The sequence below is a fragment of the Caloenas nicobarica genome, chromosome 6 (genome assembly GCF_036013445.1).
Source record: "Caloenas nicobarica isolate bCalNic1 chromosome 6, bCalNic1.hap1, whole genome shotgun sequence".
NCBI classification, from domain to species: domain Eukaryota; kingdom Metazoa; phylum Chordata; class Aves; order Columbiformes; family Columbidae; genus Caloenas; species Caloenas nicobarica.
This window is the reverse complement of record NC_088250.1, coordinates 40,002,604-40,021,301: the sequence shown is the minus strand read 5'-3', so window position 1 is coordinate 40,021,301 and position 18,698 is coordinate 40,002,604. Positions and strand designations below refer to the sequence as shown.

General features: G+C 45.3%; 1 protein-coding gene across 1 annotated transcript in view; it reads right to left on the bottom strand.

The window, feature by feature from the left end:
• The window catches only part of KIF5C (kinesin family member 5C), a 74,764-nt gene extending 62,553 nt beyond the window's left edge, over positions 1-12,211 (bottom strand). Inside the window, exon 1 of the mRNA XM_065637732.1 lies at positions 12,086-12,211. Within this exon, the coding sequence (XP_065493804.1) occupies positions 12,086-12,211 (126 nt within the window). The remainder of the gene's footprint in view (positions 1-12,085) is intronic.
• Between the last annotated feature and the right edge of the window lie 6,487 nt (positions 12,212-18,698).

The window sequence follows — 18,698 nt, the reverse complement described above, 5'->3', positions numbered from 1 at the left end:
TACATAAATCATGGTTCATATTCCTATTTCTCTCTAGCAGAAATGAACAAAACCTGCAAGACACGGGACTGCCAACTAGCAGAAAATAAGGAGGATAAGGAGTGTGCAAACACTCATCGCTCTTCCTTTTAAGTCACAAGCCATTCTGCCAACAGACTTCAACCTCCAGCTATCTTTACACTCATCATTTGGTACTATTTCCAAAAGAAAACCCACACCAAACTCCATAGTTCTGAAGCCACAGAGGTGCCTTGCCTTCCCCATCCTTGATGTTTATTCAGTTTACAATTCCTAGTTCTCAAGGTCTCTTAAACCCATGCCACTCCAAATGGCAGGTTCTAATAATAATAAAAAGCAAGATGATAATGAAAAAAAAAGGCTGTTCAGCCATTGCACATGGCGAAAAGACATTTATACACTTACTGATGGCTCTTCAGAAAAGCAGGACCCTGAAGACAGAAGGAACCTCTTTCCAGGACAGAATAATTGCTCTGAATTCCCATGTCTGCCAGCAAGACTACTGCTTTCAGGCTTGTTGCGTTTTAAACAGAGGGTCTCAAATGACTTTCTCAAAATGAAACCAAAGTGTGTACCAGCAGCTCCCATAGTACCAAAAATCAGAAAACCCTGACATTTAAACCACCAAACCTAACAACGGATAAAAAGAAGGATTATTTCCATTGTATGAACAGGGGACCAAGGCACTAATGAGCCTAAGGTCACTTCTAAGTCAAATCCAGGATTGTTCAGTTCCAGTACCAAACCTGAACCCAAAGCAGGTGTTTCCCAAGCCGGGCACTGACAACCAGAGGTTTTCATTTTTCACTCTTTTTTTGCAGCTCACTGGCTCACACAACACTTGAGGCGCTTCCATTTTCCTCCAGCTCTCAGCAGCAGAGTCCAGCCTTCCTCCCGCACAGAAAGAGGGGAGGCGACGCTAACACAGTGCTGCACAGCTCAGCGATCACATATGGCACGATAAAATAAATTGTTTATGCTGGCAACAGTTTTGTTTGAAGTTTATAGCTAAGGTTACTCCATAATACTCAGAAAATCTGGGCTGCGCATAAAGCAAGCAATGGACAGAATAAATCCTTTATTACTGATACAAGCAAACATTTTTCTCAAGTATAAGGAAACGCGCTTCTGTATAGCAAGATTAACTTTGCTTTAGGATTTGTTTGCATCATTGAACTACTCTGCTTTGAAGTTAAATTGTAAAAGATACCATAAAGTAAAAAATAATCAAGCCAATGTGTTTATCAAATGACAGCAGAGTTTTCCACTGAGTATTTACGGTTGACCCAGAAAGCGTTAAGAAAATAAAAAAGCATACAGATAGATTCTAAGAGAGAAAAACCAAACAGAATGCAAGATAAAAAAGGAGAGGGAAAAGAAATGTAATATAAAAGGGGAGAGAAGTAGAGGACAGATATGACATGGGTGTAGCAGTTTGAGACCAACAGGTCAGTCTTCAGTAGTGGTATTGTGCAATTTATATGCTGACAAAAATCAGTGTTGGGCTGTTAAAAAGGAATTAACTGCTGCAGTTGGAGAAGACTGAGCTGTGCGGGTCCAGAGGACTGTGTCTGCAGTGTCACTGAAACAGATACTAAGAGCATCAGCAATAAATGCGAGGAGTAGCGTGGCTTCCCAGGGTCAGAGGAGTCACAGCGGTTTAAAAGGACACGTGGCATCGATCGAGCCGTCAGCAAATTCTGTCAGATACACAGCAAACAAGGCAAGACAGACATTTGCTGGGCCTGCTCCAGCTGAAGTGGTCACAAGCACCTCTTGGTGGGACACAACTGTGTGTTACAAGCTAGTCCAATATACATACCGACACATCCATGGGTATACACATCCTCCAGCTGTGTTCTGTGCTTCCCTCAGCAGGCGTTAGTGCCTGCAAGTACAGCTGCTCAGCTACTTGTACTACTGAGCAATGTATTAAAAAGGAGCCAGATGACTTTCCTTAGTAGAGTTTTGGAACAGATTATTACTAAGTGAACAATACAAAATCTCAAAGCCCTGTGAGAAGTTGCAGCATTATCCACATCTCCCTGTTGGCCTAAATACAGAGATTCAAGCAATTGAGGAGAACGGTACAGTGAAGAAAAGAGATTACAACTGCAGAAAAATCCAACTTCTGTTAACAGCTTTGCTAAAAATACTCACTAACCCAGTTACCCCAATTCAGATAAAAAGACTTTAAAAGTCAACCTTCACCCCCAAAATAAGAGGTCTCCTGTACCTCACAGGCTGCCACAGGGACAATTAAATAGAAAATATTGTGCCATAGCAACAACATCTAAGTAAATTCACAAATATTTTGTTCAGGAGTACAGCAAAAGTTATTGCAAGCCTTTGGGCCATTGGTCATATAAGAAAATGTGTTTTCCAGTATCACATCCTCCCCACACAACAGAAACATTTAACAACAGCTTCAAAACAACCACAGTTTTTCAAGAATCCTGGTGCTCCCTGACCCAGGAGAGATTCTCTTACACCGACCAAGAGCATCTCCCATCCATCATCATAACTAGGTAGCGGAGTAAGATTTCTTTTAGCAGAGAGTGAAGCACTGAAAAAAAAATGAAGCACTTTTACCAATGACATCTAAGAGGACTACTATTAAAATATTTAAGTTCTTACCTCTGAATACTCATCTCTCATGGGGAAAAAATCCAACATTCTTGGTTTCAATTAGACTCTATCTCATAATTTGAAAATATGCATTTTCTGGAGCTGTCATGGGACCAGTTATTGCTTTTATAATGGCAATCTGATAACAATCACATGCCTTGCCAGGACATCCCATAAAGTCAAGAACCAACGTGGCCATAAAGATGTAGAAACAGCTTGGCCCTTTCCAGTAGATGAATAAAATCAGGAATCCATCACGCCTGTGAGTCCACACCTTTAGGATTTCTAAGGATCCCATTTTGGATATTTTGAGGTCAAGGGTTTTTTGCTGTTGTGTTGGTTTTGTTTTGTTAGGGTTTTTGTTTGTTCATTTCTTTTTCCTTCTTTTTGTTTGTTTGGTTTTTCTGTTTGTTTGGGTTTTGTTTTGTTGTTGGTTTTTTTTAAAGTATGCAATATTTTTGCACTCCAAAATCCAATGAAAGTGAACAAAGGCATTTTCCGGTTCACAAAGCCATCTCACAGACAAGCACCATTACCCGATGTGCACCTTCCAGCGGGGCTGGAAAAACCAAACATCGGCAACAGCGCAGCCAAGTCCAAAGTGCCAAGCAGTCACTGAGCAACTCTAAATCGCTTTTCTGCTCCTATATCCTTCAGCGTCAGCTGCAGCACAGATCACCCTGTATTGCAGACCCAGGCTGTTGTCTCAAATAACTTGGATCCAGTGTCCCTTCGTTTTTTCTACCCACTGCTGCCTCACCCTGCAGCTTCTCAACAGCAGAACTGAGAGCAGACCCTGAACCAAGATTCATTCCCCCACAGATACAGGGTTTTTCCAGTCATTTGGGTAACTTAATAAGTATCTTTTCATATTGGGTCTTACCTTGGCATGACCTCTGAGTTTTAAAAGGCTGCAGGAACACAAAGGCAAACAAAAGAGGGAAAGTAAAGAGTCTGAAAGGAGCTGGTAGGTAATTGTGTTTGGTCTTATTGGGCTACATTAAGACACAACATGTCAAGCTCAAAGGGATCCAACAAAAACAGACACAAAATATCCTGTGCACAGGACTGCTGCCTGTGTTAAGGAAAAAACAAACAAACAAAACCAACCACAATAAATCCCCTTGTGTAGAAGAGATCTTTTGATTAAAACACTCATACCAAATTCCAAATGCACTTTTGTATTCAACTAAACCAGCCAGAATTTAACAAGAAATGCATCAGCAATGAGACTAACAGGTGCAAACTGCAATGTGTGTGCTTCTTTTCCAGATCACCCTGTTCATTTGTTTCTTCTTTGTCACTGCCCGCTTTCCAACACGTGTTCACAACTCCATTTTTCCCTACCTGTGCGGTATTACCAATGAACGACACAGCTCTATCTATGCACAGCGAAGTCTTCAAACAAAAGAACAGACAAATACTGATGACACAAGATATTTAACTTGCATTTAACGTTGTTCTCAGTGGAAGGAAGGCCACCTTTACGAAAACACAGTTGTGAGATCTGCAGGTGTTGCAGCTCTGCGACTTGCTCCAATACACTGTTTACAGAGTTAGGAATGGACCTTAGTGTCTGGAGACACATCAGGCATTTCAGAACCAGGAAATTCGAAAGAAAACAAATCCTAAGGTAAGTCATTTTAATCACAACAGGAAGGACACAAAGGTAATACTAAGGGTGTCAGCAGTCTAGTTAAAAACTGGCAAGAAAAACGAAATTAAATAATCTCTCCTTGTAAGCATCTGTTTTTATGGAAGCATCCCACCTCTGCCTCAGTCCTCAAAAAAACTACTACAGAGAAAAACATATTAATATTAAAGACTTATAAGTGGCATCTCATCCTTCATTTTATCTTTTGTAACAGCTTTTATTCTTCCAGCACAGTTTGAAACACTGAAACAATATGTGGAGATGTAAGTGCCCATCACTCCCTACCAGCTTCCTCGCTGCATGTTAAGCCTTCGTTCAGGGCAGGAAGCTTCAAGAGAAATCATCTCCAGCGATGCAGAACAAAAAAGTACTCCCAGACTTCCCCAAATACCCATAAATCTGACTGTACCAGACTGAACGGCCATTTACTAAATGAATCCAAAGCCCAGTGACTAACTGCTGCATCCCAGGGGATGGAAACAAAGGCTGGAACAAGCTGGAACGAGGTACAGGAGTGCAGATGCTGAAGGGTGGAAACCAAAGGCGTCCTGCAGCAGCTACCAGAGGGGAAAAAGACAACATGGAGAGCAGCACGAGACTACATTTTCCAGTTGTTTGACAATCTATCTTGGTGAAATATATCTTCTATTTTTTTAGTTTCAAAGCTTTAAGTAGGAACCCTTGTTTTTGACAGGATAGGTATGCAGGATGAAGATACTTTTAGAAAAAGATATCCAAATGGGACTAGAAAAATGCAAAAAAAGTCCTCAATGCCCTGAGGAAACACGAAAGGAACTTGCTTTAGTGAAAAAACAATAAGCTCTGTATTTTGAGTAAATCATCTTTCTAGCACCACCAACAAGAAATAGAAACAATTTTCACACCTTATTTCTCACTACATTTTTAGAAAACAGAAAAGCACATACAACTTCATCCAAGAAGCACACATTGATCCGTGTTGAATAATTTTCCTCCAGCTCAGCACTTACAGACAAGCTTGAAAGAAAATCTTTTCCAGCAGAGAAACAGCAGAGGACCCAGAAAAGAAACAAACAGAAGCCCCCGAAGCCACACTGTCCCTGCACAAGTGACTGTGCTTAAATCTAGCAAGAATGTGACAAGCAGCGTTTAACACGCCGAGGATTTTGCTTTGAGCCTTAACTGGGAGGGATGTATCTTTGTCTCAGGAGCATCTTAGAAACCTGGTTTGGTGCCAGCGGAGTCCCCAGAGCTGAATCGGCTGCTGCTTATCGCAATATCGGTGGTGCAGCCCAGGGAACCCCCCAGAGCACCAGGACCCACAGGGCTCGGGCAGACACTGACCCTCTGGACAACACCACGCTCTGCCCCTGTGTGACGTTTCAAAGCTCTGCATCTGCCAAATCACCCCGTAAGCCCGCAGCGTTTCTGTAGGAAATGCATCTCCCCATCCCAGGTTATGGAATTGGACAGATGCAAAGGCTGGTGGTGCAGAAGGAAAATGTTTGGGGTTTGGAGAAGCTCATAGACTTTTTTGCAAGCCCTTATCAAGACAGACTTTTTTCCACTGACTCACATTACAGAAAAGTAATACTGTAAATTACCTTTGCTTCAGCGCTTCATGGAAGTATCGCTGTGTCGAGAAATAAATATATTGTATTTCTTGATAATTAGATCCAGAACTGTGTGAATCTTTAGCCAACAGACTGTAAAAAATGGAACAAAAAAACTGCTCTATTGGTGATCTCATCAGTTCCATGATTCTAACCTTCTACACAAACACCTGAAAATAAGTGTGAAGCGCAGCAGTATGCCTTAGGAAAACAACTCCTGTCTTTAAAAACCAAACATGGGAGCAGCTCCCTGAATGGCTACCACACCAGTTCTTCAGTGCATGAAACAGTTTCTTCTGCAAAGCACGGAAAAGTCATCTTGAGCCAGTGGAATCATCTTGTATTTGTTCTTTCCCAAATGAACAGCAATGTGGTGTGATCTGCAGCCTTCCCCTTCTTCCCAAGATACTTACTGGCTTAAGCTACTGAGAGAAATCACCCAAAAAAAGCAAGTGCCAGATCTGTCAGTCTTGTGCTGCTGCTGCTCTGGAAATAGTCTGACCTGAAAGCAACACAGCACAAAGCCACAGGGGAATGAGCACAGCACATCATGGTACATCTCATCCACAGAACAGGAAAATGCAGCAGGTTAGAGACATGGGCAGCTTATGCCAGGGTACAGGAAAATCTTAGGGTGTGGGAGGATTAGCAACACTTTTGAAAGAAACAACTCCCACAAAGGTATTTGTCAGCTTTCGGTGTCTTCAGTTACCTGTGATTCCATATAAATGTCATGCCTAGCTATACCAGCTACTTGTGTCTCACAACAGTCCTTCTCAAAAGCCTTCACACAAAACATGCCCAGTCTTCACCGGAATACAGGAGTTGAGCAGAGCTGGAACACACCCCAAGGATGCTGGAGACAAAGCCAGCATTAGCTCCCCGGATTAAGTGTTCTGCTAGGAAAATACCATGCTGCATATCCACTGACATATTTTACACCGACACCGAACTCCCATTTCGCTTCACATCCTACATCAAACTGGAATGAGCTTTTTATAAAAGGTATTTATAGATACATCATGAACAATCCCCCCATAAGCAGAATCGCTGTGCGTTTGGAGGTAGAGATGGATATTTAGCTTGTCTTAGAAGTACAATGTACCACACCCTATGAAAAAAAAAAAAAGCCACGCAGCATAGGGTGGATATTTTTTCAAGCCGTAATTTATCTACTATCCCAGGGCTTCTTGTGGGTCTGTCTTAACCAGAGTGACAACTGCTTAACAGCCTACACAGGGGAGGGAGGTAAGAACATGACTTTTTTTCCTTAGTACAAACTCTGCTAGCATACATGAAATAAAAGGTAAAACGTATCCAAATATTCTAGGGATGGAAACAAGCAAGAATCTCTCCACAAGACATTCCAAACAGTACTTATAGCAGAAAGTATTAAAAAAACTCCACAATGCTGCTAAGATTCCATCCCACCCACTGCAAAGGAACCAGCCATCAATTTCTGTTTTCCATCATTTCACAGAATCTGACACTGCAAAACAGCAGTGACCACTGCACAGTAGCACAATATCAGGTGATGATTTTTTGTTTGTTTTTAGGCACAAGAATTAGTTACGTGGAATGTTTCAGAGATGAAATAACAACATTTTCCCCCACGGGAGTAAGGCAGGAGCCTGCAGGGACTCTCCCATTTACCCTGCAGCTCTCCACTGGTTTTCTCAGGTGCAGTTTGTGGGGGAGCTGGCAAAGAGTTATACTAAAGCCCCCAGCGCAGGCAGCGGTGCAGGCAGGGCAGGCAGCAGTGCAGGGGCAGGCAGTGGTGCAGGCAGGGCAGGCAGCAGTGCAGGCAGGGCAGGCAGCAGTGCAGGGGCAGGCAGCAGTGCAGGGGCAGGCAGCAGTGCAGGCAGGGCAGGCAGCAGTGCAGGGGCAGGCAGCAGTGCAGGGGCAGGCAGCAGTGCAGGCAGGGCAGGCAGTGCAGGGGCAGGCAGCAGTGCAGGCAGGGCAGGCAGCAGTGCAGGGGCAGGGAGCGGTGCAGGCAGGGCAGGCAGCAGTGCAGGGGCAGGCAGCGGTGCAGGCAGGGCAGGCAGCGGTGCAGGCAGCAAGGGGCCGAGGAAGGCTCTGCATCGCCCATCCGACAGCCAGAACCGCAGTGCTCAGCAGCTCGTCCTAAGCCAGGCTTTACACATGTCCACACGCTGCAGCTCAAAAAGCAGCTGACAACGGGAATGAAGAGTCTTTTATCCTCTTTCTGGTAATATTAACACGAGGATTCTGAGCTGGCTAGAAAGATTCATTTTAGATGTTCTCCCTTCTAAACAGGAGATTTTGCCAGAAAAGTATCCTCAGGGAGAGCATCCCACCAAATCCTGAGCCTCTCTGCATCCTTCCTTTGCAGATGCTCAGGAATAAAAGCACTCGGAAGAAGGGGGAAGCAAGAAGAAACCACAGGCCAGAAGTCTGCCTCAGTTGCTTACTACAGCAGACTGCTCCATGCTCTCCAACAAGACCATAAGAAGCAAGCCAGCTAGAAAAATACATTTTTAGGTACGTCAGCCAACACAATCAATTCAGAAAGTCACCTTGAGGTTGCAGAGGAGCATAAACATAAAATGAAGCTGCAGTCTGTTGAGACTGTTGGGTAGGTAACCGCAAAAGAAAGCGATGGATTTACCACTGTCGCCCTTTCCTGCCGTGGTTAAAGAAGAGACACATCTAAAAGGCTTTTAGCATTTAAACTTTAAGTAGAAACAAAATACAGTGGGTTTTCTCTGTTTTAACCAAAGGAAAATTTAAGGTAGACATTTTTATCTTCCATACTTCACCACATGGAATATGCAAAGCGTGCAAAGATGGATGGAAGAGAATATAAGACACTGGGTCAAATCCCAACTCTGAGGAGTTTAACTGGTTTGAATGGAGTCAGAACATTGCCCAGGGCATTCCCTGACAAAGAGCTCTGAACCGCAGGGCCAGGGGCGTTGTAGAGACACAACTTTATTAATGGTGTGAAAGATATCCTGGGGAAACTCATGCCTAAGTTGTAACACTTCCTTCATTGCTGTTCGCTTCCAAGAAAGCTCATCGAGTCGTGATCTTTTTGTTGGAAAATCTGCTCAAGGCGCTAGAGAAGTATAATGGGAGGCGATGGTGGGAGGTTCAGAAAGAAATTATTTTCCCCACAATTGTGTGTTGGGAAGGAGAAGTAAATTATTCAGACTTACTAGTCAGAAAGAAAATAGACATTTCCTTTAAATCATCTATATTTTAATTTTTCTTATGTGATGAGAGAATTCCTCTGGGGGTGGGTTGGTGGTTTTGTTTGTTTTTTTAAATTTTAACAGAACCTCTTTCTTTCCAAAATTTTATGGAACAAAAATAAAAGCTGCATTGCAGTGTTTTTCAAGTGCTATAGTAAAACACACACACAAAAAGGGTTTGGGCTCTGGTTTGGTTTTGCTTTATGTAATGTTTCTAAGAGCTTTTGGAGAGTAAAATCTTGCTTGTCTAGAGGGAAGCCTACTCTGGTCGTGCCCTTCCACCAGAACTAGGATTCCTCCCCACTGCCAGGCATTATTTGTTGGAGCTAAGCAGCCACTCTAAACCAGTAAATAATCACAAACCGTGGTGGTTTCTACCAACGTACTGCAGTGGCATCCACTGTACATCAAATTACACCAAAGCTCGAGGAGCTCAGTACTATGAATAAAGATGACAAAAAAACACGGAAATATTATCATGTTCATTTACACTTACAAAACTACAAACATCCCCATGGAACCCCAGCCAGATGGTTGCTCTTTCAAATAAAAGAAGCTGTATTTGAGGACGTAGTTCACTAGTTGAGATGACTAAAAAGCGCACCTAAAAAAGATCTCTATTTTGCCGTATGAAGGGAAAGGAAATGCATCTCTAAGCTTCTGACTGGATTTTCAAGATGGCAAATAACCCCCAAAAAATGATCCTGCCAGACCGAATATGTATTAAAATAAATATAGTTATTTATACAAATAAATAAATACATGCACTTTTCTTGTTTCTAACTATTTTTTAAACTTCTATGGTAGGTAATTGACAGTTATTCTTATTTTTCCTTTTCACCTTTACTAAAGGAGTTATCTCCTGTCTGCAAGACATAAACATCTTTTTCAAAGCATCATAGTTACTGTTTTTCCAGACGACTGATACTTTATAGACAGATGCACATTGACTTAGGGGGGAAAAAAGGATTCTAAATTCTACTTCTCTTAAAAAGATAACGTCATTAAGGGATTTCCAGTGCATGTATTTAATCTACTCTTAATATGTCTGAGGGGTTATTTACTTAAGGGGGAAGAGGGGAATTTGCTGACATTTGTTTCTAAAACATCCAAATAACCGCGCTACAGTTATTCTTTGGTTCCAAATATTTGTTGACCAAAGACGGTCCTCCTTTGCTGACTGAGATTGATAACCAATTTGACCATTCTATTGTTAACAGACTGTTGTGGGTGTTACGGCTTTAACCTTCAAACAAAGAAAATTAATTTGGCTACAAAGAAAACATTTAATAAAAACAAATTAAGAAAAACAAATTAGCCATATGTCCAGAATCGACTATTTTTTCCTTGCTTTTCCATAACTATTTTGCAACTTTCATGAAAAATGTTTTTAAAAAACTTAGGTTTTAATAAGAATCTTGACAACTCATATAAATCATTGCTTGCTCTTTGCATTATCAATTAGTTCTAAGGTCTCTTTACATACAGTGTGGGTCATATTATTGGTTTAACCACAGTAGGCCAATATATAACACAAAGCACAAAAGCCATGGCCTGCTTAGACAGTAAACCAAAAATCTAACTCAAATTCAAGCAGATTGGCTGTGTACACCCACCAAAACCAGCACCAGCAGAATCCTGAACACAACCTCAAGAGAGAAAAAGGGAAAGGGAAAAGGAAAGCTCCAAAAATTAAAAGCAAAGGCACTTTCCTGTGCAAGGCTGGCGAACGCGCTGTGCCATGTTAAACACTCAGCAAAGGAGCCACATCCTGAACCACAGAGGGCCCAGAAACACAGATGCTTTGTTCATTTTAAAGCCTTCGCTATTGTGAACAGCCATACAAAGCGTGGGGAATACGCCGAGTTGGGATGTGTAGTTGCTCCAAGTGGGGAGTAACTTGATGTTTAAACTATTTTTTTTTTAAATGAGAAGAAAAAACTTCACCTTGTGTGGGTCACTGAACTAACAATGCTTATGCAAACCCGAGTTGTTCCACAGGGACCCACCAGCACCGGCACCTCGGTGTGTCCTGTCAGCGCTGCCCGGCTGCCACTGCGACAGGGCCGAGGGGCAGCGCTTCCCCCCGCCCGGGGCCGCACCGTTTGCTGCCAGGCATTTCGGAGCCAGCTCGGCTTTGTTTGGCCCCGCACAGCTCGGTGCGGGATGCTGAGGAGGGGGATGCTGAGGGGTGATGCTGAGGAAGAGATGCTGAAGAGAGGGATGCTGATGAGGGGGGATAGCGGGGATGCTGGGGGGTGAGGATGCTGAGGAGGGAGATGCTGGGGGGTGAGGATGCTGAGGAGGGGAATTCTGAGGAGGGGAGGATGCTGGGGGGGCATGCTGAGAGGGGAATGCTAGGGGGAGGATGCTGAAGAGGAGGATGCTTGGGGGTGGAATGCTGAGGGAGGAGGATGCTCGGGGGGGTTGATGCTGAGAGGGCATGCTGAGAGGGGAATGCTGTGGGGAGGATGCTGAGGAGAGGGATGCTGCGCGGCCGCGGGCTCAGAGCGCTCCCGCAGCCCCCACGAAGGGGACCCCGCCGCAGCCCCCCGCGTACCGGGCAAACTTTCGCCGCAGGGGCGCGGCGGAGGCGCGGACGGGCCGCCCCCGCGGAGCGCCGGCGAGCATGCCCAGTCACCGGCATGACATCAGCGCCGGCAGCGGCGACCGCCCCCCGCGCCCCCACCCCTCCCCGGGCCCGGCCCGCGACCCCCGGGGGGAGCCCAGACCCCTCGCCCGCGGCGGGGGTGGGCAAGGGAGGGGCAGCCCCGCCGGAGGGGAGCGGCACCGCCGCGCCTCCCCCGCTCCGCCGCAGCGGGAACAATGGGCGCGGGGCCCGGCGGGGGTGGGGGGCGCCTGCGGGCGGCGGGACCGCGGGCAGGGATGCTCGTCCCGGGCAGGGATGCTCGTCCCGGGCAGGGATGCGCGCCCCGGTCACGGCACCGCGCAGGCGGGGAGGGATGCGGCAGACTCACCCCGATGACCACCGTCTCCTCGCCCTTGAACTTGGGGATGAATTTGTCCCCCCGGAGGATCTCCGCCTCGTTGAGGGGCCGGAACCGGCACATCACCTTGATGCTGCACTCGGCGGGATCCGCCATCTCGGCGGGGCGGGCGGGCGCCGGCCGCAGGGAGCGAGCGCTCCGCCGGGCAGGTGCCGCAGACGCCCCAGCTGCTGCCGCCGACCGGGCGGGGCGGGGCGGAGCGGGGCGGGGCGAGGAGCCGCTTCAGCGCCGGCAGCGGCCGCTCAGCCGGGCTCGGCCCCCGCCCGGGCGCGGCTGCGCGGGGAGCGGGGCGGGCGGCGCGGAGTCCTCGCTCCCTCAGCGCCTCAGGGCTCCGCCGCGGCGCGCGGGGGCTGCCGGGAGCCGCGGTCCGCGCGGCAGGTGGCGGGCGCGAGCGGCCCTAACGGCCCCAACGGCCGCAGCGGGTCCCCTCAGCGCGCCGCCCGCGAAGAAGGGAAGGAGGCAGGGAGGGAGAAACGGCTTTTCCCGCCACACGGTCGGCTCTTCACCCTTCGTAATTTGTAGTAATGACATCAAGGGTGTATCAAGCAAAAACGCGCCACGCAGAGCAGGTGTTTGGTTTGCACCCAGCTTTTAAGGGCAGGTGGTCTCTTCTGGATCAGGCCTCCAGGGAAACTGAGGCAGGATCAAGGACACCTGCGCTTCGCCTCCCACACAACGAGGCTGAAGGATATTTGTTCCTGGGATGTCACGCCAGCACTTTCCTTCATTACATTACCCTTATTTTCTGTGAGAAAAAGCAGAAGCAACAGTAGATCTAGGTGATGCTTTGACCCTGTTGAATCTACAAGTGTCATGATGCAGTCAGGGAACCAGCATCTGGGAAGAACTGTCCAAGGGCTGTTCCCGCACTTCTGGGGTGCTGTCCTTGTCCTCCTCCTTCCCCTTCGCTCGCTGACAATGCTGCTTCTTTACCTGTTAAAAATACCTGAAACTTACTCTCCTGCCCCAACCCTGTGCCCAGGCTAGTTCATCTCATGGAATTCAAGTTATTTGAAATAGTCTAACGAACCTTCTCCTCCATAATTTTCTCCCTGCAAGAAGATGAATGCAACATCTGTCTATGTCTTCTGGAAGACTGCAGACGCTCCCTAGACTTCAGCAACTCCAAGCAACATCTGAAACCAGTTTCCTCCAGAGTACCAGTCTCACTAAATTAGCCCAAGTCATACAATTAAGATGACAGCGGTCAGTTCTTCAGCAGTTCTACAGGGATTTTCCCTTTCTTCTGGCCACAGTGGTTGTCCCCAGTACCTGACGTGGATGGGAGAAGAGCAAGCCAGTTACAAAGGCTCTCATGCCCTTCTTAAAACCCATTACATGAGGGAGAGTTCGCAATGTGTGGCATGTGATAAGGCATTATTATATAATGTGACTTATTCCCGTGGATTACCAGTTATCTAGCCCTTTTATTTCTCTTCTGTTTCAAGCTTTTACCCTGAATAGCAAATTCATAAGTCATGACAAGTAGGGGCTTAGTCATAAAAGACAACCGTTTTGATGAATTAATCCTTATTTTTCACCATTATCTAGAGCTCATTTTGGGAGCAAGATAGGCAAACCTCCTTTTTCCTGTTAGAGTAGGTATAATCTACAATCAGGAAGAATGCACTGAAGAGACATCTTTTTGTAGCAATTTTGTCACAAACAATATTACATTGTCTGTATTGTAGACAATAGTGTATTGTCACAAAGCTGCTATTTTTACTGCTTATTACCAGACTACTGAATTAAGCAGCCTAGGAGGAACATGAGTTTTCAGCCAGATTCAGGAGCGATCAGAACCTCCTTGAGCTTGTGAGCTTCTTCCAGGCTGTTCTGGATGCCTTACAGAAGGTGTGATTTACAGGCTATTGGGAAACTGCTTCATGTAAAACATGAACTATCAAGATAGAGAAAACAGCCATACTTCACTGCTGTAATCTTAATTAATTTCTTTCATTCCTGAAGCCAAGGCTTTTTTCAGACTATTTACAAAAACCATCAATGTAGCTGTACTCTGCTTGGCTTTATTGAGCTACAGTATGCCAAAATGCAGGAAAATTTTCTTGCTACCAGTACCACAAAAGTAAAAGAAAGTGAACCCTGATGTCATCTCATTTTCCTACAACTGTGGGACAAGTTCTCCAGCAAAATCTTAAATCCACAGTTTACATCACCCTGGCAGATTAGGTTTGACAGCGAGTTCTGATTGTTCCTGAAGAAATTCTCAGCTGGGACACTTCACTAAACATCCCAGGATGTCAGAGGTCTCCAAGAGGAATAATAAATCCCCACCTTAAAGACTGGGGTGAAGGGGGACGGCCATAAGAGAATGACAAGATTCCATTTCTCTGTAAGATGAGCTGCCAATGTTGCCGAGCTGCCAATATTGCCAAGCTGCAGGAAAACCAAGAAGGGGGAATGCGATAGAGATTCTGAATAGCAGCAGAATGTGGATCCTGACAGAGATGATCCCATAGAAAGAGGGGAATAGGCACCTGGGCATTTCAGAAGTCAAAAACCAATTTCCTATCCACACAGCCAAAAATACATTGCTTCCTTTCGTTGCCTCTGGGACCCATGAATGAGCTTTGGGGTTGGGAAGAAGCTACAGGAGAAAAAGAACAAAGTTGAATTTCTGCTGTCTTTAACAAGTCAGTGCCATGAACAGACACCAGTACTGGCCGGGGGCGTAACATGCCAGCAGGGAGAGTAGCTTTAATGCAAGTTCTATTGATCCCGGTGTCTCGGCAATGGCCATCGAGATGAAATTTGATGATACGCTTCTGTCATCAGCGCTGAGATATGTCTATGGGTAAAGGGGTGGTAAAGGATTTCTTCCAGGAGGTACCAAAAGGGTTGGGATCCCCAGGATAATAAGCAATTTTAGATGTCAAGGATAGTTAACATCCCACAGACACCAGACGACACTGTCAGAAGTGCATCAAGGAAACTATTTACAAAGCGAGAACACAAAGCGTTTAACAGGAATAAAATAAATAAAGCAAGCCAAAGATCGAAGAATAGGCAACCAAATGAGCTAAAGACTGCTGAGAAGGCAGCAAGGAGGAACTGAGAAACAACCTAATCTGCATACCTGTGCATCACCGAAGGCAAGGAGATGTATCTGTAATTCAGGAGAGACTGGGCTACAAGACCATTTGTCCAGCACAGGAAAAATGTAATAGCAGAATATGTAAGATCTGCACAACTGACGCTGTCAGTCACCCAAGATGATTATCCCAGAAGCAAGATTTCCTGCGATCAGACAGGTAATGGTTTCTTTGGCGATCAGGGGCCACAGGGGTTCCTGCCTCACACTTCCACAGAAGGGTCAGATTTGGAAATATTAGTAGAGCACTGCCCGTCAAAAGGTACTTCATCAGGAAGGGTCTGAGCTTTGCTAGTAGGGAGTTTAAGGGCAGCCATTGTTTCTGATTTGCAAAACACTTCAATATATGCTCACGTTGAAGTATATATAAAACTCTGTTAAGTACACGCATAAATCTCAGTCTTCATATAAATTATTCACATTATGCATAGTCATATCATGTTAACCCACCCATAAAAAAATGGGTTGGCTAAAAATAAATAATCAATATTTACCACTCTGTATAAACAGCAAAATGCTTTAGTTGATTATTCAATACTCCAAATATTTTTCCAAGTTACCATCCCTTTATTTGGGTTACTCAATAAATAACCCAAATGAAAGGATTGTAACTTTGCAAAAAAAAAATCATCTTGCTTAACTATAGGAAGCTATAAAGCACTCATAAAAATCCCAACTGAACAAAGAACACTGAACCCACTAAAAAAATACACAACACCAACACACAAAGCCTTCCCACCAAATTTCATTTTGAGGGAGAATGTGTCCATTGTCAAAACCCAACCTTTATGCATAAAAGATCCAGAAAGAGTTAAACAGCGTTGCAGGCAGATGATGCCATCTTCTGGTATCACTTACAGAGCTGCTGATGTAAAACCAGGATGACTGCTCTAGTCAGATCATCATCGGGGGGATGGGGAACCGTGTTATTTTAAGCATCACTGTATCCCCAGGGCAGGGTTCAGTGCGGTGACATTAATTCCGGAAAAGCCAGCGAAGCAGTAACGGTGATGGTGGGAATGGAGCACCAGGCTGCCACCAGTTCACAGCTGGCTGCCACCAGCCTGTCCCCAGGGTGACGTGGGGGCACAGGGGGCTACAGCACAGCTTGCTGAAACGGGGCCTTGCTGCTCCATCAAAAATCAGTCTGAGCTGCTGCTGAGGCTTTGAAAGGGTAACTATTAATGTGCCTGGCCCTGGTCAGTTGATCATCTTCTGCCCCATTAACTTGTTTCTGCTGTCCTTAGGAGAGTTCCACAGCTGACAGGCACAGAACTAGTTTATTTTTGCAGACATTCCTAAATAGCTAAGATCTTGCCAGAATACGATACCATATGTCCCATACCTGTGGTCACTCTTCTCATATCTCCTATCAGAATTCTACGGTTGCGTACTCCTGTCAGGCAAAAGGATTTACGCTGACATATCTGTTCTGCTACAAATTTTCTCTTATCATTATCTGCTATGGTATAGCCCTCATTAATTGCTTCTCTCCTTCATTTGCCCCTTGCTCTCTAATTGATCTTTTTACATTATCCTCCCTGTGTAATTACATTTGTATTAGAGTCAAATCAGTGTGTAATGGATTGAAGCCAGATTGGACAACACACATTTTCCCATTTTTGGTCACAGAAACAATTGTAACCATGGAAAAGCAAGTAGTATAACTGGGGTCCGGGGGAAAGGCTGGTCTGGCACACTGATGGGGCTCAAGACATCTCAAGTTTTCTGCAGAGGAGATTTTAGGCCATCATGTCTCTTCATGCCTGCATATCCATTAGCCCTGAGACTGGGGAGGGATGCTGGTCTGCACTACACAATCTTCTCAGTAGGTACAGGGACCACCACTGTCAACACTACTACATCTGGAGCAAGAATGGGAAGGTGATGCTTGGTATTCAGAGAAAGGAGTGGACAAAGCCACTGTGGAGCGGAAACAGCCCAGTTCAGGAAGCGGTTCAGCTGCTCCGCAGTTATTCACTTTTAGTTTTCAGATTTTAGTTCTATTCCAACTACATTAATTTCAGGTTTTTTCCAATGAACTGGAGTTACTGGGTGAAAATTCAGACTGATTAAAGTGAGTTAAATTCATAGCAAAATGTTACTTGCACAGGTGCCCTTCATTAATTAAGATTACACCATCAAAAAAAAAAATCCAGAGTGTACACAGGGAAAAAACCACCACCACCACCACATTACTGCATTTTGAGATACATTAGGTGAGTCAGAAACAAGCAAAGTCACTGAGAGAAAACAGGGAACTTAACTTGAAACTCCCTTTTCCTCCTGTGTAACAGAACGACACTTCAGAATCAAACATTCTGACATTAGAGCATGTCATTTTGGGTACTGTCACTGCAGCAGGACAGCACAATACCAAACCAACAGAGGGACAAGGGAGAGCCTCACAGCCCCTGGCTTCAGACACTGCGTTAGGTTCCTGCGAGCAGGAGCTTGGTATTTCTAGGTCTTCCCTTACACAGCGAAGACACAAGAAGCCACTACCCTCAGTCAGTTAGCAGAAGCCATCTGAAAGTGTTCTGAAGTCACTCCTTTCAGAAGGCTCTGTAGTCACTAGCAGGACAGGACACACAAGTCACATACTTGGTGAGCCAGGTGCCCAAAAGGACAGAATAATGCACGAGTACGAACTGCAGCTTGCTTCTAACTCACATTCTCAGCCAGTGGACCTTCTTACCAAATAGAAATGAAATCAGTATTGGACTCGCTCTGAAGTGCACATTCTCCTTCTGGCCGTTTACATAAAGCTTGGTAATTACCCAAATATATTCCTATTTCATACCTCTGCTATTCTCCCACGTTATCACTGGTCTACAAGAGAAGCGCTGCCATTAAATGCATTTAGGCACTTACAAAGAGCGAGAAGGCTGCTGTATTTCTGCGTAGGATAAAGCAATGCAGTTGGCTATCTATACTGTGAATTCTGTTAAGGACGAGCAGCAGAATGAAAAACTCCAGATAAGGCTGTTCCAGTAGGATGTGCTGGGAATGCCTTTACCCCAAAACTGCCTGCTCTTTCCCCAAGAAACCCCCTTCCAGGCAGCTGCCTGCGTTACGGCACTTCCAGGTACCCCTGGTTCCACAGCAAGCTCCCCACACCAACACACCACTGTCTCCATGCTGACTGGTCTGGATTTCCTGGGAGATTCAACCCACCCAGGGCTGTTTTGGCTCACAAACAGCAATTGGCCTGTATCTGATGTTTTACACTAACTAGCTGGTTAGATCAGAGGAAAAACAGTTATCCACCATGTGCCTTTATTCAAATGTAAACACTTGGATCTTAATAGCCAACGTAGTTTACATTGCCCGCGTCTGCTGCTACACAGGAAGCATTTCCTCTCCCTGTTATGGAGATGTCTTTCGTTTTAAGTTCTTTCCCAAATAGCAGTTTACTGTGAAAACGTGCTTTCATTTATGAAAGTTATTCTCCATCCTTCTAAGAATAAG